This window comes from Delphinapterus leucas, chromosome 4 (assembly GCF_059928025.1).
Source record: "Delphinapterus leucas isolate spDelLeu-1000000601 "Yukka" chromosome 4, BTC_Dleu_Yukka2, whole genome shotgun sequence".
NCBI lineage: Eukaryota > Metazoa > Chordata > Mammalia > Artiodactyla > Monodontidae > Delphinapterus > Delphinapterus leucas.
In genome coordinates, this window is record NC_143132.1 from 49,164,777 (window position 1) to 49,186,665 (window position 21,889).

General features: G+C 39.2%; 1 protein-coding gene across 3 annotated transcripts in view; it reads right to left on the bottom strand.

Moving 5' to 3' along the window:
- Positions 1-205: 205 nt before the first annotated feature.
- The window catches only part of ZBTB11 (zinc finger and BTB domain containing 11), a 40,987-nt gene continuing 19,303 nt past the window's right edge, over positions 206-21,889 (bottom strand). For all 3 annotated transcript variants that reach the window (XM_022592853.3, XM_022592772.3, XM_089910496.1), the window contains 8 exons: positions 12,239-13,080; positions 11,862-12,041; positions 8,470-8,715; positions 6,780-6,924; positions 5,969-6,086; positions 3,242-3,400; positions 2,957-3,132; positions 206-2,371 (listed from right to left, as the gene is read on the bottom strand). In XM_022592853.3, coding sequence (XP_022448561.1) covers positions 1,854-2,371; positions 2,957-3,132; positions 3,242-3,400; positions 5,969-6,086; positions 6,780-6,924; positions 8,470-8,715; positions 11,862-12,041; positions 12,239-13,080 — 2,384 coding nt within the window. In that variant the 3' untranslated portion in view covers positions 206-1,853. The remainder of the gene's footprint in view (positions 2,372-2,956; positions 3,133-3,241; positions 3,401-5,968; positions 6,087-6,779; positions 6,925-8,469; positions 8,716-11,861; positions 12,042-12,238; positions 13,081-21,889) is intronic.

Consider the following 21,889-nt stretch of genomic DNA (forward strand, 5'->3'; position numbering starts at 1 on the left):
CATGCCGCAGAGCGGCTGGGCCCGTGAGCCATGGCCGCTGAGCCTGCGCGTCCGGAGCCTGTGCTCCACAACGGGAGAGGCCACAACAGTGAGAGGCCCACTTACCGCAAAACAAACAAACAAACAAACGGATTAACTCAATAATATATCAAATAACAGCAACTGATTTATGAGCTGAAAATAGTGACAAGCTCAACTCCAAAGCTTATGCCTTAAACAAGATTCAACATCTTTTATTTACATATTTATGACATACATTAATGGGTCTTATACAATTAACTAAATCTAATAACAATGGTGACAAGGGAACATAAAGACACAATTCCAAATTTTTGTCAGGTTGAAATACATTTTCACTAACTGAAAGATAATGATAAACAAGCAGCCATTGTAAAGTTACAGACTGTATGTTAATCCACTTAAAATTGAAAGTCAGCCACACAGCTATCAAAACAATGGGAAATTTGCAAATGCAAATATTACATATACAGGTACAATGCATGCATGGCATCACATTTATTCTTCGTCTTTTAAGCCACTTTTAAAGTAAACTGGAATACGCATCTTAATAATATATGTACATCAAGGCACATTCTTTTCTTGTGCTTTAGGAATGACTTACATGTGATCTGCTTGTATCTTAATTTTACAACTTATATTAGCTTCTAATACTTAGAAGTTTAATTTTAACAATTACAGCTTGAGTGGTAGTTTCCCAGGAGAGAAATGTGGCATCTCCCCGTGGCTATTTTGAAAAACGAGAAAACTGGATAGCTTAAAGAGGTGGGAATTTAAAAATCAAACACACAAATTAATTTAACTTTCAGGCAACTTTTAAAAAGAATTTAATTTTAACACTTTGGTGGGCCATAATCAATTTCTTTAAGTAGTATACTGTAATGAGGGCTGAAGAATTTTCAATATTCTGAAATTACTTAACAATTACATGGTATCCACAGGACCGCTGTAGATGTCTATATCGCTATCCTACTTCTAAACTGCAGTTCAACAAAATTGAACAATTAAACATGATACAAAAGCTGCAAACATACCAAACCTAGTTTTAACTTTTTTCCCATTTATTATCTTATGTAATCAAGGAGAAATTTCCCATCAACAGTTTAATAACAATGTTCTTTGCTCACGGTCAATTTACTTGCCTTGAAGGATAGTAGAGTAAGGCTTTAATAGGCATTTCATGCATTTTAATGGCATTTAAAAAAATCAGCTATTCATTTAGGGGTTCCCCATATAGATTAAGTACACTGTGCAAACTTGATTACAACATGTAACTCATTAAGTGCTTTAAAATAAAGAATCCCTGACTTTATAAGGGGTTAAAATAAATAGTAAGTCAAGAATCACAGATCTGAAGCATTTTTAAAAATGTAATATACTTAAGCATCGCACTAAAACGTTTTATATTAGAATTTTTAAACCATAAACAAGGCAAATGAAATCACAGAACCTCTATATTTTGAGAATAAAAGAGAAGAAAAGCCAACTAGTACAGCCTTTTAAACTCAAAGTATATAATAATGTCAAAATGCAAATGAAACTGTACAGTTTTTAATTTATTTAGTACAGTTCTTTATAAACATTAATTCATAAAAAGTATACCATGATAATCCACTGCCATCAAACAGATTTGTTTTCAATTTCTTTACAGTAAATGGACTTTTCTACAGAACCCATTAGCCAGACAAACCGTTTAGAAATGTTAAAACACCACCAAAACAGCCCAGAGCCTTGACGTACAAACTCTAGGCGGACAGCCACATAGTACTGTAAACAAATGTTCTGTGAGTTCAGTTTATGTGAGATGTCCCTTCTGTTCATCTCCATTACTACATTCACTCTGTTTCTGAAATATGGGCCACCTCTACTTCAACAGTCTGAATAGCTTCTGCAACTTCAGACAGCTTCTGTCCTTGCTGTTGTGCTAACACATAGTTAACCACTTGCATAATACTTTGGTCAGAAAGTGTAGATACTGACGGACATTCTTCAGTAGCTGCAACAGCTTCGAGAGCTTCCATAGTTTCTCCTGTCACTACCACAGTTTCAAGTTCTTGAGGACCGCTGTTTTCTTGTTCCTGCATATCTGCTGTTAAGATGCTAACAGCATGCTCCACTTGAGTTCCTTGGTTATGAAACTGAAGGGTATCTTTTTCCAGCATAATTTTGCAAGGCACATAATCTCTGTGGAATTTAGTCATATGTTTACGGAGTGTTCGAGCATCTATGTAGGCTTCACTACATACCGGACAGACATAGGGCCGTTCACCTGTATGTGTTCTGACGTGGCGTTTTAGAGATCGGGCATCAGCCCAAGCTACTCCACATGTTAAGCACTCAAATGGCTTAACTCCTATTAAAAAAAAAAGAAGAGAGGTGTATGTGTGGTGAGGTCCAAGTACCAAAATATATTACAGCTGCCTGATAAATAATGCTTTTCTTTTAAGTACAGTAGCCCATAAATGTTTCTATCTTGACTATGGCGGTCTTTTATTTAGAACCAAATGGTTTCTCTTAGAATAAAGCAGATTCTGGATATAATCTCTCTAAAGATGTTCCTATTGACAGAAGTTACTGAGAGACAATCCTGAGGTTCTGTGAATAGTCTCTTTTAGCCTTCACAGCAATCCTATAATCCTAGGATAAAAAACCAGAAACTTCAAGTAGTCCATTCCAGCATAAAAATATTGATATAAAATATTAAGCTCACTAAAACAGGAATCTATCTATCTACAAAACAATTAGGTAGTCAGGTTCAGGATCACCTCTATCACTTGAATAAATCTTCCACAACATGGGATTAATCTCTTATTAAGGAAAGCGAGATAATAGGCAAGAGGAATGGTAAAAGGAGAATCACTACTGGACTGGCTTTTATTCTACTGAAAATTTTATATATATATATATATATATATAAAACTATATGAAGTATAGTTACCTCCATGGTTGTTCATGTGTCTCCTATACTCTCTCAGCTGAGTGAATTTTCTTCCACATTGTTCACACACCCGTTCCAGGTTTTGCTTTGCTCTTCCTTTTTTTCCATGGGTAGCTTTCTTTACATGCCTTCTGAACAATGCCTTTTCATAAAATTCTTTGCCACATATATTACACCTAAAATAAAGGAAAACCCCAAATTATTTTTTCCAAAGCACCAGAATCCGTATTAATTAATCCAAGTACATTTATATTTCAAGTTTAGATCCTCCTCAGATTTACCCACCTGTAAGGCTCAGTGACAGAGTGAGACTTCACATGGGAATACCAATCTTTCTTCCAACTATAGCACTTATCACAAAATTGGCACTGGAATGGCTTCACACCAAGATGTTTGTTCATGTGCTGGCGAAGATCTCTAGCTTCAAAGAAACTTTTCTCACATCTGCAATAACAAAGTTCATTCACCCAACTGGATCATCTTATTCTTTTAAAAGAAGTTTCCAAGAACTCAGTATATTCTTGGGTTTCTAGAACTCCACAAGATAATCCCAATTTAAAACAAAAACAATTCTTACTATTCCAATCTTGCATCAAGGCTACAGGATCTTAAGTTCTTTTAGCTGCAGAGTACTAGAAACATTTTAGAAAGAATCCTGCACAGCTCCCAAGGGTTATCATAGGTGTTATTATTTTCTGTCTCCTCCTCAACCCCATCTGATCTCCCCTTTTTACATCCCTTTTCACCCTCTCCCAGTCTCTGTCCATCTATTGGAAGTAGGCCTCACTCTTGACCATAAGGATGGAGCAACTGACTTAGGCCTAGGTCAATCAGAGCACAGCATTCTCTTAGCTATAGTGATCGATTCACAGAAAACCAGATGCCTTAACCAGATCCAATGGTAGCGAACCTCAGGACTTTTATAGGAACTACGAGAAAAGCAGCTTGACAATCTGGGAGTTGAGAGGATGTAAGGCTGAAATCATTGCCACTGCCTTGTCCATACGGAGTCTCAGAGGCATCAAGTGCTAATGAATCTGAAACCAGTTTACATTAAACCATTCAGACTCCTAGATTCGACTTTCATTCAAGTCAGTTTATTTTATTTTTAATTTTTTTAAAATAAATTTATTTGTTTTTATTATTGCCTGTGTGGGTCTTTGTTGCTGCGCGCGGGCTTTCTCTTTGTTGAGGTGGGACTACTACTTTTTTGTGGTGCGCAGGCTTCTCATTGTGGTGGCTTTTTTTGTTGTGGAGCATGGGCTCTAGGCGCACGGACTTCAGTAGTTGTGGCACGTGGGCTCAGTAGTTGTGGCACACAGGCTTAGTTGCTCCGCGGCATGTGGGATCTTCCCGGACCAGGGCTCAAACCCATGTCCCCCGCATTGGCAGGCGGGTTCTCAACCACTAAGCCAGGGAAGCCCTCAAGTCAGTTTAAATTGGGTTTTCTTATACTTGCAACTAAAAATGTATGAATAATAAACTATCTTTGTTTTAAAATAAGACTGATTATAGAGTGACATCAGCATATAGGGCAGAGTAGGTAACTCCAAAAGCCCATCCCTACATGAAAGCAGTAAACAAATGGGCAAAAACTGTCAGAATCAATTTTATTGGACCTCTGGAAACTAATTAAAAGTTTACAGTGACCAGGTAAATATTTAATCAAGAAAGCAATTGCTGAATCTTGGTAAGAGAGTTCTGTGGCATTTCAACCCACCCTGGCCCCATCCCCGGGCTCCTCAGCTCAGCAGACAGACTGCACTCCTGCTACGGGTCCCTAGTACCAGAGGAACTTATTCTCACAGAGCTGTAGTTGTTCTGAGCTATCTGATGACTCCTTGAGGTTACCCCTCAAAGGGTCTGCTTGTATTTACCCTAACTCTTCCAGGGCTGAGGACTCGGGGAGGGGTGGGGAGTAGAGAGGAGCAGATGGCTGGAAACACTTACAGGCAAATGTATTAGCCACAGCTGCTGGGGCAAGGAACAGCAGTTCGGTGCAAACAATATCCAAACCAAAAGCCTGTGAGGAAAAGGCTGGAGACCGAGATGTTTTGGGGAATGAGAGCTTTGAAAAACTCTCACATATTCCCAGGAATCTAGAAGTCCAAATATCTGCCCAGTGCTGGGCACATGCTCAGAAAAGACCTGAAAAGGCTCTATACTCTCACCAATGGCTGACTCTGCACAAACAGAAAGAGAAGACCAAGGCAGAACTGTAAACTGCCTGGCCTGAGTACTGAAGGCATTCTGGAATTAGTGGTGATGCTCACACAACACCGTGAATGTACTGAAAGCCACTAAACTGAACACTTTAAAATGATGAATGTTATGTTCTATGAACTTTTACTTCAATTATAAAAAAGATTTCAGGAGGCTTTGGAAAATGAAAAGAGGGAAAAAGGAATCTGAAGAAGGGAGAAATGAGCAGAGGGCCCAGTACTTCCGAGGAACTGCCTAGGAAGAATCTCTGGCTGGCACCAAGGGACCCTTCTTTCCTACAGTCCCTACTGTAGGAAAGAACTGGTTGCACATTTGAACAACTTCTTTAAATCATTTAAAATGAGTGCTTTGTATGGTATGAAATTTGTGTCTAAATAAAACTGTTACATAAATAGGAACATCTAGAAAAAACAAACTGATAAAATCAAGAGTAAACAAATAACAGTTTAATATTATCTTCAAGTATTCTCCTTTTTCAGTTTTACTGAGGTGTAACTGACAAATAAAATTGTAAGATATTTAAAGTGTATAATGTGATGATTCAGTACATGTATACACTGTGAAAGGAATCCTCCCACTTGTTAACACACCCATCACCTCAGATATATATACGTGTGTGTATAATTACATATGAATATTCAAGTTCCTACTCTCTTAGCAAAATTCAATCATATTATACAGTGTTATCAACTATAGTCACCTCAAATATTTTCTTTTGAAACAACTTTCAAATAAACTGAGTAAGAACACAAGGAAATTAATTGAATGGTTCACATATTAAATACTTACTGAGTACAATGATAGCCTCGAACTTCAGGTTTTGGTTGGTGTTTCTTTAGGTGCTTGCTGAGCCCAGAGCCCCTGTGAAAAGACTTTCCACAAACTGAGCAAAGGTACTTGGACTCTCCTATAAAAAATAAAAACCATGTCACAAATCCAGCAATCAGGTGCTCTTCCAACAGAATGCTTTACGTTGTATTTCAGAAGTTATTTTATCAAGTGGGCACGGAAGCTGTAACATTTGGCATCCACCTTCTAAGAATAACAAACTATGTCAAAATCCCTATTTTCTCTCAACCAGAGTACTAGAGAGGCTACTACTACTACCCACAGAATGTGATAGGCTTGCATGATCATCTGGATTATAACAGTGTAGAGTTGTATACAAGTTCTAGAGCAGATTATCTACCCTTCATCAGCCATTTTCCACATAACTGCTTTAAACACCTGAAAATAAGTATACGTGGACTAAAAGTTCTAATAAAATTATAAGCCACATACCATGCTGACAGTTACATCTGTCTACTGCTTAACTTTTTAAAAGCAAGACCATTTCTTTAGGTGCCTGGATTTAATACTCAGTACACATTTTTCTGCACTGACTGAAACAAAATTTTTACACAAATAAGATAGCTCTAAAACTAGATTATAAGAACAACTTTTAAACTTTACTCTAAAAGAAAAACACAAAAAAACAAAAAAAACCTTTACTCTCATTAATAAAAAACTGCACACATACAGTCATCTTACAGCATAATCAATATACTAGTAAATTAATAGTATATAACATGTAACTATGTCAATATAAGTTTCTCATTACCCGTGTGAATACTCATATGTTCCTGAAGACTCCGTTTGGTAACAAATGACTTAACGCATAGTTCACACTGGAACTGCTTTTGTGATTGATGGAGACTCTGGTGTAATTTTAGACCGTGCTTGTAGATGAAAGTCTTTCCACAGACCTAAGAGAGCACAGGTGTTTAAACCAGTAAAACAGAAAAAGAGATAAGGGCTGTTTCTGAAGAATGAGGACACAGAATCTACTATGCTATTTTAAATTAAAAACTTAAATTATAAACAAAATGACAAAGTTAAAGTTGATACAAGGGCCAAGGATTTTAGCTGGTTGATCATCTTCTGATTCCGTAGTTAACCAATATTGCTATTTTTCTTACACCCATGAGATCACTAGAAGAACTCAAAACAGTACCCAAAAAAACCTCATACTGTCCTTTGTGAGACTGGTAAACAATATATCTTATATTAAAAGAGACATGGGAGCTTAATCAAGAACAATATACTCAACTCCTGCTATGCCAACTAGAACAGTGCTTCTTAAACTCTCTATGATGAAGAACCAGTTTTTTTCTTTCCCCAATCTATTAGGGAGAGATTTTTGTTAAACACAATGAAAATGTCACAGTATCAAATTGCCATGACAGTTTCTACATGCCTATTCTCCATCTTTGCACTTATCTTTTATGGACCACACATTTTGAGTAGTGCTACACCAGAAGACCAGAGGCCCAATTAACACTTAGTTTTTAAATATATGAATAAAATGATGCTTAGGACTTGGCTTCAAAATAACTGAAGGGAGGGGGAAGTAAGGGAGTGAGAGACAGTACATATAAAATACAACTGACCATAGATAACCAACAAGGACCTACTGTATAGCACAGGGAACTACACTCGATATCTTGTAATAACCTATAATGGAAAAGAATCTAAAAAAGAATGAATGGATGAATGAATAAATAAATAACTGAATCACTTTGCTGAACACCTGAAACTAACACAACATTGTAAATCAACTATATTTAAATTAAAAAAAAAATCCCACAATTGACCATGTGTTGATAACTATTAAAGCTGGGTGAAGAGTACATGAGGGTTTATTCTACTCTCTTACATTCTTTTTTCTTATAATACGAAGCTTAAGAAACGAAAGAGAGAGAGAAAAACATTTAAAAATTCACTGGTTCCAAAACTGTTTATTAATAAAAATACTGGGTCATCCTTATATGCAAGGCTATAGGTGCTACTAGAAATTTTTCACCGTTGCAAATAGCCCAAAGCTGGCTTATCACAGGATTCTTTACCCAGGAATCACATTTTGGCATTTAGTCTTCAGCTCTAGAGAAGGACACATAGCTTAGGCAGAATTTCTACTAAGATGTGTTTAACTCACAGGTTCCTTCCCAAGCCAGGTTGGTCCTACTGAACGTTAAGGGATGACTGAGATGATGAATTGGTTATTCTCACCCAGTATCGCTCTGAATCCTAGCAAGTTTCCCGAACATCCTAAATAGATTAATTTCAAGTTACAACTTCAGCCAAATTAAAGAACAGAACTGGGACTCACCCTTGACCTAGGCAACAAACTGAAAAAGTTATGGACTTCCTGTGACATTTTACAAAAGTGATGTGACACCAGAATCAACCAGTCTTATCACCAGTTATGTTCCAATCTTCTTTAAATAACAAAATAAATATAATGGCTTTACCTGGCATGCATGTGGTTTTACCCCTGTGTGCTTTAACATATGTATTCGAAGAGAGTATAATTTAGGTAATGTCCTTCCACATATCGAACATATAAATTCGCGTTTGGTTCTGCCCTTCTCAGATGATGATCCTGATGCCTCATTAGGTGCAGAACTGGAAGAGGATGAAGTAGGTGCATCTTTCCTGGTATGTCGAATAAGGTGTGCTCTCAAGGAGGCACTGTACTGAAACTGTTTCTTACACAACTAAAAGAAAAAGTAAACAAAATTCTGCCTGAATGTATTTCCATCACAAATGTTAAGTGAAACTCAACTTGTACTTCAACATTCCATATCTTTGTTACAATTATATCACTCAATAAACATATATACTATGTAAAAGACAATATGCTAGGTACCACACTATAGAAATGAAAGGGACAGACCCAGCCTCTATTCTGCAAAGATTTATAATCTAACCACAAAAACAGGATTTATATGTAAATAGGTGAAAGATCAATACTTAGGAAGAGGGAATAATCAGAGTATAAGGAAAGGCGTCATCACCGAGGCTCGGTCTTGAAGGAATGGTAAGACACAGACAAAGACAAGAATACTATTATTATATGAGTACTAACAGTTGTTAGGAAGAGCAAAAATAGGGGCTGGAAAAAGTAGGAAGATAAAACTGTGACAGTCTTTGGGTTTTACCCTGTACTTGTTGAGTATTCCTGAAAGCTTCTGTTCTTTATTTTAAAATCAGAGTTATTTATAGTCATGATCTACAAAACTTTTTTTTAATAAGTAAAACTGGCCTCTTGGTTCACTACTCTACTTTTTTGACTCTTTCTTAATGATTATCTCTGTAATTCTGAGTAATATGAATAATAGGAAGTGACTCTCTCCTTTACCTCTCCACTCTCTACACGTACATGATCCTTCCCATTACCATACACTTTCTCAATACAGCTTTATGATCATTTTGATGAGATCAATTTCAGTGCTTACATTATCTGGATGACATACATGTTATTACAGCTGGACCATACAGACAGTATGAGTCTCTTTCCTTTCGTTTCCTTTTCGGTTTTATTTATCTTTGTATTTACTGCTAATTCATCATCAAACCTTTCTCTCAACTGTCTATTGGGAGAAGGTTTAAAACATCACCTTGTGGGAGATCGCTGTCAAAGCACTACATTGGTGTTCCAGACTGGGGCGGTTGTTTCCCACGCTTGGACTCTACAGATTGGACCCCATGTTTCCCGTTTCCCATGTCTTGCTCATTTTAGAGGAATACCTCTGCCGACAGCTTCCTGAGAAAGGGAGTTTGGGAGGTAAAACTTTGCAGACCTTGCATGTCTGAAACTGTTCTTATTCTACCATCATAAATATAGTTTGAATACTGATTCCAAGTTAGAAATCATTTTCTTTTATAATATTAAAGATATTGTGCCTTTGTCTTCTAACTTCCACTGTTGCTGCTGAAAGGCCTGAAGCTATTCTGACCCTTATCCTTTCTCTCTTGTAATTTATAAGATTTTCTTTGTACCTTGATTCTGAAATTTCATAATATATCTTGGTATAGATTTATTTTCACCCATGATTCTGGACATTGAACGCACCCTTTTAACAAGGAAACTTCTATTTTCAAGTTCTCAAATTTTTTTTCATTGCATTAATGATTTCTTTCTCTCCATGCTGTTTGGAATTATCTGGATATTAGAAGACAACCTAGACCAATCCTCTAAAATTTCTTTCACTCCCATTTTTACCTTGTCTTTTGCTTTATTTTCTGGGTGAATTAGCCAATTGTATTTCCTAACTTTTCTATTTTTATATGTGTTATTATGTATTTTATTCCTAAGAAAAACTCTTCTGTTCTCTTGATGTGTCCTTTTAAAAACACAGTGCATGGTTATTGTTTTACTGATGTAATTGTTTTATTTATCTCTAATATAAATCATAGTTTGTGGTTTGGGTTGTGTATGGGGGGGTGTTTGAGTTTTCTTTTAACTGCATAGTATTGGATTCCTCAAAGTTGTTTTTTTGCTTGAAGTATTTGTGAGTCTGTATAACTGATGTCTATTCACATTTCAAAAAAAGACATTTAAAAACCGATTGGAACTTGTGTGTAAGCAGAGGAGTAAACTGTTAACCACAGGCTTTAATGAGCAGTATCTTTAGATCTTTTGTTATCAGACTTCGGATTTCTCACCTTTAAGAAATCCTTCTATTTTAAGATTAAGGGTTTGGTTGTTAATATTCTGGAACTTGAGTATGGAAAGAGAGCTTGAAAGGATTCAATATTCAGTATATATGCTTTTACGTTCCCTTGTTTGGTATATAGTACATTCACCCTCATTATTCACAGTGTTCCCTAGAGCAGTGGTGGGTTTTATCTTTTTCAGAGAGTAGAAGATGGATCTTTGGCTGAAGGCATGGTGGTAGTGATTTACTTACTTCTTAGAAAGACTTTCTAGGGACTTCCCTGGTGGCAAAGTGGTTAAGAGTCCGCCTGCCAATGCAGGGGACTCAGGTTCGAGCCCTAGTCCAGGAAGATCCCACATGCTGTGGAGCAACTAAGTCTGTGTGCCACAACTACTAAGCCTGTGCTCTAGAGCCTGCATGCCACAACTACTGAAGCCCGTGCGCCACAACTACTGAAGTCTGTGCACCTAGAGCCCATGCTCTGCAACACGAGAAGCCACCGCAATGAGAAGCCGGCGCACCAAAATGAAGAGTAGCTCCCGCTAGCTGCAACCAGAGAAAGCCCATGTATAGCAATGTAGACCCAACGCAGCCAGAAAAAAAACCAAAACAGACTTTCTAACAACCAGACTCATCTCTACTTTCAAGGTAGCTAGTACCATTAATTTCTGAGCCTTTTGGTAGTTCTGCAATACAATTTGGATTGATTCTTAGCTTTCCACACTGAAAGCCTGGGAATGAGCCCTTTCAAATCTGCTGAATCAATGACTCCATCTAGGGACTTCCCTGGCAGTCCAGTGGCTAAGACCCTGTGCTTCCACTGCAGGGGGGTACAGGTTCTATCCCTGGTTGGGGAACTAAGCTACCACATGCCGCATGGGGCAGCCAACAAACAAACAAAAAACACTCCATCTATTTATCAGAATCCAGAATTTAGTTGCTAAGGTCTCCTGTTCTTTTTGCCTTTCTATGAGCTTTTTAAAAAGATCGTTTTACTGTTGTCTTACTAGGGTATCAAGAAGAAGCAGAGGTAAATATTTTTTGGCAAGAACATGACATGTACAAATCAGAAGATAACTCTTACGGCAATATAAGGGAGACAGAAGAGAGAACACAAATGGCAGGATAATAATGAAGCAGTAAATTGGATTCTATTTATAATGAAGTTATAGCCATCTATAATTAGCTTTCCAGATACTTACTGGACACTTGTAATCTCTAGCTCTTTCATGTTTCAGTATGTGCTTTATAAGAGCATATCGTCTCTGAAAAACCATTCCACATTCTCCACATTTATGGGATGCTTCTTCTTCGGTATTCTCTTTAGCATCCCTTTTTGGTTGTTTCATCTTTTTTCCTCTTTGAACTAATTTCTGAGCCACCTAATTAAAGAACAGAAAACACAATCTAAATAAACTATCTCAAATTCACATTATCTTAATATTGGTATTTAAAACATTAAATTGCTTTCCTGCATCCACTCCCCTTCCCCCCAAGATAATTATCACCATAAGTTTAACTGCAGAATGTTTTCAACTTAAAGCTAAAACTACAAAGGTAAACTCTTTTTTCATCATACCTGTTGAACTGCTGACTTGGAAATGGCTTTCCGTTTCTGCAGCTTCTTCTCCATTCCTTTGTGTAGTCGGATATATCCCCCTTCGTTAACAGAGCGCTGCCGAAGCCTGCTTCTGTAAGTATCATCATCATCGGGACTATGGTCTGTCTGTGCTGTCGGTTCAACTAGATTTTCCTGATCTTTTAAAGACTGGCCAAGGTTCTGCCTATGCTCTGAGATATCTTCAGCACAGATATCCTCTGTTGCTGTATCATTTCCCATATTACTGTTTTCTGGAGAGCTACTGATTACATTCTCTTTTGAAAGCTTAGGATGAGTATCAGAGACTGTGCCATCTTCTCTGCTGTTTAAAGTTTCTAGTTCTGTCTGGCTGTTTTTTGTTACTAAATCAACAGACTCCATTTCAGGATGGGAATCAGTTACACAGCCTACAGGTGACAGAGCAGCTTCGGTCTGTGAAGAAACCTGGGGCTCAGGCTGTTGTCCTAGCTCTCCATTCTGCTCTGGCAATTCTCCGTTCACCAGCAGTACAATTTCACAATCCCCAAGTTCAGTGGATAAAGTTGTTGTGGTTCCCTCGTTGTTAGCCACAGGAGGTGCTGTACCTCCATTTTGTTCTGGTAAGTCCTGTGTAGATGTAACTGTTTGTACCTCACCCTTCTTATATACTGTTAGCTGCTTCTCTTCCATTAGTTTATGTACACTTTCACAGATTTCTAAAACTTCTGACATGAAAAGATGACGAGCCAAGATGGCTACATCAGCCATGCTACAGAAGTCAAAACTTAGCACCGAAGTATAGGCAAATTCCAGTAAAGGAAGGAAGCTTGCCTTACAAAAGCCTATGCGAAACAAGAAAGATGAAAGACAAAAAAGTCAAATCACCACTAAAACACCTTGTAGAAACAATTACTGTATAATTATGACAATATAAAATAGAATATAACGGCAAATATGACCATTTATTCTGCAATTAAATATCCTGGATTTGTTTTGAGTTCTGGTTGCTTATTAAGCCTTGACTAACTAACTTCTATGAGCCGAGTCTCTCAATACCTAAAATAGAAAATAATATCACACTTACTGCCTCAAAGAGTTGTTGTAAGGCAGTCATTTTCAAAATGTACTCCTTAGAACCCCGGGGGTTCCTCAAATTCCCCTCAAGAATCATCTGCTGGAGAATGGAGGGTAAAAAAAGAGAGGGAGGCAGGTGAGTAGGCAGGGTTCAACCAACCTGTCCCCTAACCTCACTGCAGTAAGTATAGCTGTATATTTTAATAATAGAAGTCCATATAAAAATTTGACTGTAAACAGAGGGTTCTACTATTAAAAACTTTAAAACAAGGTCTACAGCAGAGGGTCAGCAAAATTTTTCTGTATAGAATTAGATAATAAAGATTGCAGGCCATAAAGTGTCTGTTGCAACTACTTAATTCTGCCATTGTAGCTGGAAAGAGAAGCCACATATTATAATATGTATACAAATGGGCATGGCTATGGTACAATACAACTTTATTCAGAAAAAGGGAGGGAAAGGAGGACTGGCGGCCTTTGGGTTATAGGTTGCTTATCTTTGTTCTAAGGAATAAGACAATTACTATACACATGAGGTATTAGGTTCTCATTTTATGCGAGAAAATAAGATCAGTTTATTTCTAAGTTCTCAGTACTTCACTTTCGAAACCCATTTTTAAAATTCACATGATTCAAATATCAGAAGATTACACAGTGAAAAGTCCAACTCCATCTCCATAACCAGAATGATTAAGAATTTGTACAGATTTTTAGAGTCTTTATACAGTCAAACAAATACTCTTATGCCTCCTTCTTATAGTAGGTGTTATACTACACATACTTTTCTGTGCCTTGCTTTTCTCATGTAATAATTTATCTTAAGAGATCTTTTATTAAAATACAGGGAGCCAAAGCAACCTTTTAAAAACTCATGTTTGGGAACTCCCTGCTGGCTCAGTGGTTAGGACTCTGCGCTTACTGCTGCAGGGGCAAGGGGTTCAATCCCTGGTGAGAGAACTAAGATCCCGCAAGACATGCAGCATGGCCAGAAAACCCCCAAAACCAAAAAACTCATGTTTGCTGTGTTTTTCAGTTTTGACTCAACATACATAAAATGTGGTCCTTTTATATAGGCAAATAGTGGATAAACAAGTAACAAGCATACAGGGAAACCTTAAACTGTGAGATCTATTAGGATTCAGGTTGAAAGCTGGGGAGACTACATGGTCAACATGACCATCATAGCTAATTCAGCCATTCCTAGGAAAGCTGATAATCAAGCAGGCTAAAGTCATATTAATACTGCTACCAATTATGAAACCGGGTTAAATAAGGTTGAGGTAAGAAAGAGTATTTCTTAAAAAAAAAGCAACAGATACCAACAAAATAATGTATTTTGGTCTTTTACCTAGTACCTTTTTAATTTCTAAGTTGAAGTCATAAGAAAAATTTTCCATGAAAGAAATAACTCTGCTCCAAGTAACTTTAAATATCAAAAACCATTTTGTCCCAAAGATACAAGTCAAATGTTTACTGTAAAATGCTATAAAACACAAAAGAAAATAAGATAAAAAAACCACTCATAGGGGCTTCCCTGGTGGCGCAGTGGTTGAGAGTCCGCCTGCTGATGCAAGGGACACGGGTTCGTGCCCCGGTCCGGGAGGATCCCACGTGCCGCGGAGCGGCTGGGCCCGTGAGCCATGGCCGCTGAGCCTGCGCGTCCGGAGCCTGTGCTCCGCAACGGGAGGGGCCACACAGGAGTGAGAGGCCCGCGTACCGAAAAAAAAAAAAAAAAAAAAAAAAACCACTCATAATCCTATTGCCACAAGATAATTTTGATATTTTGTTTTTACTCCTAGCCTTTTTATGTACACATACACACACTCTGGAAAACATTTTAATCAAAATAAAAGGGGCGGGACTTTCCTGGTGGCACAGTGGTTAAGAATCCGCCTGCCAATGCAGGGAACACAGGTTTGATCCCTGGTCCAGGAAGATCCCACATGCCGCGGAGCAACTAAGCCCGTGCGCCACAACTACTGAGCCTACACCCGAGAAGCTGTGAGCCACAACTATTTGAGCCTGCGTGCCACAACTACTGAAGCCCGCGTGCCTAGAGCCTGTGCTCCACAACAAGAGAAGCCACTGCAATGAGAAGCCCGTGCACCACAACGAAGGGTAGCCCCAACTCGCCACAACTCGAGAAAGCCCATACGTAGCAATGAAGACTCAATGCAGCCAAAAATAAATAAATTTATTAAAAAAAAAAAAAGACATGACACCCTAAAATTCCTAGAAAAGAACATAGGCCAAACATACTCTGACATAAATTGTACCAATGTTTTCGTACGTAGGTCAGTCGCCCAAGGCAATAGACATAAAAGCAAAAATAAACAAATGGGACTTAAACTTACAAGCTTTTGCATAGCAAAGCAAACCATAAACAAAATGAAAAGACAATCTATGGAATGGGAGAAAATACTTGCAAGAGATGTGACTGACAAGTGCTTAATCTCCAAAATATACAAACAGCTCATACAATTCAACAAAAACAAACAACCCAATCAAAAAATGGGCAGAAGAACTAAATAGACATTTCTGCAAAGAAAACACAAAGATGGCCAATAGGTTTATGAAAAAATGCTCAAGGGACTTCCCTGGTGGTCCAGGAGCTGGAACTCCGCACTCCCAATGCAGAGGGCCTGGGTTTGACTCCGGGTTGGGCAACTAGATTCCACATGCTGCAACTAACAGTTTGCATGGCACAACTAAAAATCCTGCATGCTGCAACTAAGACCTGGCACAGCCAAATAAATAAATATTAAACAAACAAAAAAAAAGGATGCTCATCATTGCTAATTATTAGAGAAGTGAAAATTAAAACTACAATGAGGTACCACCTCACACTGGTCAAAATGGCCATCATTAAAAGTTTACAAATGGGTGCTCAGAGGGGAAAGATGGCAGAAGAGTAAGACGCAGAGATCACCTTCCTACCCACAGATACATCAGAAATACATCTACACGTGGAACTCCTAAAAAACACCTACTGAACGCTGGCAGAAGACCTCAGACCTCCCAAAAGGCACGAAACTCCCCATGTACCTGGGTAGGGCAAAAGAAAAAAGAATAAACAGAGACAAAAGAATAGGGACGGGACCTGCACCAGTGGGAGGGAGCTGTGAAGGAGGAAAGGTTTCCACACACTAGAAGCCCCTTCACTGGCGGAGACTGTGGGGGGCGGAGCGGGGGGAGCTTTGGAGCCGCTGAGGAGAGCGCAGCCACAGGGGTGCAAAAGGCAGAGCAGAGAGATTTCCACACAGAGGATCGTTGCCGACCAGCACTCACCAGCCCGAGAGGCTTGTCAGCTCACCTGGGAGCTGAGGATCCCGCTTCAGTCGGAGCGGAGCGCAGGGAGAGGACTGGCGGCGTGAACACAGCCTGAAGGGGTTAGTGCACCACGGCTAGCCGGGAGGGAGTCCGGGAAAAAGTTTGGACCTGCCGAAGAGGCAAGAGACTTTTTCTTCCCTCTTTGTTTCCTGGTGCGCGAGGAGAGGGGATTAAGAGCGCTGCTTAAAGGCGCCAGCCGTGGCTAAAAGCACGGACCCCAGAGATGGGCATGAGACGCTAAGGCTGCTGCTGCCGCCACCAAGAAGACTGTGTGCGAGCACAGGTGACTCTCCACACCTCCCTTCCGGGGAGCCTGTGCAGCCCGCCACTGCCAGGTTCCCGGGATCCAGGGACAACTTCCCCAGGAGAATGCACAGCGAGCCTCAGGCTGGTGCAACGTCACGCCGGCCTCTGCCGCCGCAGGCTCACCCCGCGCTCCGCAGCCCTCCCTCCCACTGGCCTGAGTGAGCCAGAGCCCCCGAATCAGCGGCTCCTTTCCGTCCTGTCTGAGCAAAGAGCAGTCGCCCTCCAGCGACCTACATGCAAAGGCGGGGCCAAATCCAAAGCTGAGCCCCTGGGAGCTGTGAGAACAAAGAAGAGAAAGGGAAATCTCTCCCAACAGCCTCAGGAGCAGCAGATTAAATCTCCACAATCAACTTGATGTACCCTGCATCTGTGCAATACCTGAATAGACAACGAATCATCCCAAATTGAGGAGGTGGACTTTGAGAGCAAGATTTATTATTTTTTCCCCTTTTCCTCTTCTTGTGAGTGTGTATGTGTATGCTTCTGTGTGAGATTTTGTCTGTATAGCTTTGCTTTCACCATTTGTCCTAGGGTTCTATCCGACCAGTTTTTTGTTTGTTTTTCTACTTAAAAAATTCTTTTTAAATAATTTTTTATTTTAATAACTTTATTTTATTTTACCTTACTTTATTTTCTTTTATCCTTCCTTCCTTCCTCTCTTTCTCTTTCTTCCTTTCTACTTTTTCTCCCTTTTATTCTGAGCCATGTGGATGAAAGGCTCTTGGTGCTGCAGCCAGGAGTCAGTGCTGTGCCTCTGAGGTGGGAGAGCCAACTTCAGGACACTTGGTCCACAAGGGACCTCCCAGCTCCATGTAATATCACACGGCAAAGATCTCCCAGAGATCTACATCTCAACCCAGCTTCACTCAACGACCAGCAAGCTACAGTGCTGGACACCCTATGCCAAACAACTAGCAAGACAGGAACACAACCCCACCCATTAGCAGAGAGGCTGCCTAAAATCATAATAAGTCCACAGACACCCCAAAACACACCACAAAACGTGGACCTGCCCACCAGAAAGACATGATCCAGCCTCATGCACCAGAACACAGGCACTAGTCCCCTCCACCAGGAAGCCTACACAACCCACTGAACCAACTTTAGCCACTGGGGACAGACACCAAAAACAACGGGAACTATGAACCTGCAGCCTGCAAAAAGGAGACCCCAAACACAGTAAGATAAACAAAATGAGAAGACAGAAAAACACACAGCACATCAAAGAGCAACATAAAAACCCACCAGACCTAACAAATGAATACGAAATAGACAGTCTACCTGAAAAAGAATTCAGAATAATGATAGTAAAGATGATCCAAAATCTTGGAAATAGAATAGAGAAAATACAAGAAACATTTAACAAGGACCTAGAAGAACTAAAGATGAAAAAACAACGATGAACAACACAATAAATGAAATTAAAAATACTCTAGAAGGGGGCTTCCCTGGTGGCGCAGTGGTTGAGAGTCCACCTGCCGATGCGGGGGACACAGGTTTGTGCCCCGGTCCGGGAAGATCCCACATGCCGCAGAGCGGCTGGGTCCGTGGGCCATGGCTGCTGACCCTGCGCATCTGGAGCCTGTGCTCTGCAACAGGAGAGGTCACAACAGTGAGAGGCCATTATACCGCAAAAACAAACAAACAAACAAAAATACTCTAGAAGGGATCAACAGGAGAACAACTGAGGCAGAAGAATGGATAAGTGACCTGGAAGATAAAATAGTGGAAATAACTACTGCAGAGCAGAATAAAGAAAAAAGAATGAAAAGAACTGAGGACAGTCTCAGAGACCTCCAGGACAACATTAAAAGCACCAACATTCGAATTATAGGGGTTCCAGAAGAAGAAGAGAAAAACAAAGGGACTGAGAAAATATTTGAGATTATAATTGAAAACTTCCCTAACATGGGAAAGGAAATAGTTAATCAAGTCCAGGAAGCACAGAGAGTCCCATACAGGATAAATCCAAGGAGAAACATGCCAAGACACATATTAATCAAACTGTCAAAAATTAAATACAAAGAAAACATATTAAAAGAAGCAAGGGAAAAACAACAAGTAACACACAAGGGAATCCCCATAAGGTTAATGATCTTTCAACAGAAACTCTGCAAGCCAGAAGGGACTGGCAGGACATATTTAAAGTGATGAAGGAGAAAAACCTAAAACCAAGATTACTCTACCCAGCAAGGATCTCATTCAGATTTGATGGAGAAATTAAAACCTTTACAGACAAGCAAAAGCTGAGAGAGTTCACCACCACCAAACCAGCTTTACAACAAATGCTAAAGGATCTTCTCTAGGCAAGGAACACAAGAGAAGGAAAAGACCTATAATAACAAACCCAAAACAATGAAGAAAATGGAAATAGGAACATACATATCAATAATTACCTTAAATGTAAATGGATTAAATGCTCCCACCAAAAGACACAGACTGGCTGAATGGATACAAAAACAAGACCCATATATATGCTGTCTACAAGAGACCCACTTCAGACCTAGGGACACATACAGACTGAAACTGAGGAGATGCAAAAATATATTCCATGCAAATGGAAACCAAAAGAAAGCTGGAGTAGCAATTCTCATATCAGACAAAATAGACTTTAAAATAAAGACTATTAGGGCTTCCCTGGTGGCACAGTGGTTAAGAGTTCGCCTGCCGATGCAGGGGACACGGGTTCGTGCCCCGGTCCGGGAAGATCCCACAGGCCGCGGAGCGGCTGGGCCCGTGAGTCATGGCCGCTGAGCCTGTGCGTCCGGAGCCTGTGCTCCGCAACGGCAGAGGCCACAACAGTGAGAGGCCCGCGTACCGCAAAAAAAATAAATAAATAAAGACTATTAGAAGAGACAAAGAAGGACACTACATAATGATCAAGGGATTCATCCAAGAAGAAGATATAACAACTGTAAATATTTATGCAGCCAACATAGGAGCACCTCAATACATAAGGCAAATACCAACAGCCAAAAGAGGGGAAATCGACAGTAACACATCATTGTAGGGGACTTTAACACCCCACTTTCACCAATGGACAGATCATCCAAAATGAAAATAAATAAGGAAACACAAGCTTTAAATGATACATTAAACAAGATGGACTTAACTGATATTATAGGACACTCCATCCAAAAACAACAGAATACACATTTTTCTCACGTGTTCATGGAACAGTCTCCAGGATAGATCATATCTTGGGTCACAAATCAAGCCTTGGTAAATTTAAGAAAACTGAAATTGTATCAAGTATTTTTTCCGACCACAACGCTATGAGACTAGGTATCAATTACAGGAAAAGATCTGTAAAAAACACAAACACATGGAGGCTAAATAATACACTACTTAATAACGAAGTGCTTATTGAAGAAATCAAAGAGGAAATCAAAAAATACCTAGAAACAAATGACAATGGAGACACGACAACCCAAAACCTATGTGAGGCAGCAAAAGCAGTTCTAAGAGGGAAGTTTATAGCAATACAATCCTACTTTAAGAAACAGGAGACATCTCGAATAAACAACCTAACCTTGCACCTAAAGCAATAAGAGAAAGAAGAAGAAAAAACCCCCAAAGTTAGCAGAAGGAAAGAAATCATAAAAATCAGATCAGAAATAAATGAAAAAGAAATGAAGGAAACGATAGCAAAGATCAATAAAACTAAAAGCTGGTTCTTTGAGAAGATAAACAAAATTGATAAACCATTAGCCAGACTCATCAAGATAAAAAGGGAGAAGACTCAAATCAATAGAATTAGAAATGAAAAAGGAGAAGTAACAACTGACACTGCAGAAATACAAAAGATCATGAGAGATTACTACAAGCAACTCTATGCCAATAAAACGGACAACCTGGAAGAAATGGACAAATTCTTAGAAATGCACAACCTGCCAAGACTGAATCAGAAAGATATAGAAAATATGAACAGACCAGTCACAAGCACTGAAATTGAAACTGTGATTAAAAACCTTCCAACAAACAATAGCCCAGGACCAGACGGCTTCACAGGTGAATTGTATCAAACATTTAGACAAAAGCTAACACCTATCCTTCTAAAACTCTTCCAAAATATAGCATAGGGAGGAATACTCCCAAACTCATTCTACGAGGCCACCATCACCCTGATACCAAAAGCAGACAAGGATGTCACATGGAAAGAAAACTACAGGCCAATATCACTGATGAACATAGATGCAAAAATCCTCAACAAAATACTAGCAAGCAGAATCCAACAGCACATTAAAAGGATCATACACCATGATCAAGTGTGGTTTATTCCAGAAATGCAAGGATTCTTCAATATATGCAAATCAATCAACGTGATACACCATATTAACAAATTGAAGGAGAAAAACCATATGGTCATCTCAATAGATGCAGAGAAAGCTTTCGACAAAATTCAACACCTATTTATGAAAACCCTCCAGAAAGTAGGCATAGAAGGAACTTTCCTCAACATGATAAAGGCCATATATGACAAACCCACAGCCAACATCGTCCTCAATGGTGAAAAACTGAAAGCATTTCCACTAAGATCAGGAACAAGACAAGGTTGCCCACTCTCACCATTCTTATTCAACAAAGTTTTGGAAGTTTTAGCCACAGCAATCAGAGAAGAAAAGGAAATAAAAGGAATCCAAATCGGAAAAGAAGAAGTAAAGATGTCACTGTTTGCAGATGACATGATACTATACATAGAGAATCCTAAAGATGCTACCAGAAAACTACTAGAGCTAATCAATGAATCTGGTAAAGTAGCAGGATACAAAATTAATGCACAGAAATCTCTGGCATTCCTATACACTAATGATGAGAAATCTGAAAGTGAAACCAAGAAAACACTCCCATTTACCATTGCAACAAAAAGAATAAAATATCTAGGAATAAACCTACCCAAGGAGACAAAAGACCTGTATGCAGAAAATTGTAAGACACTGA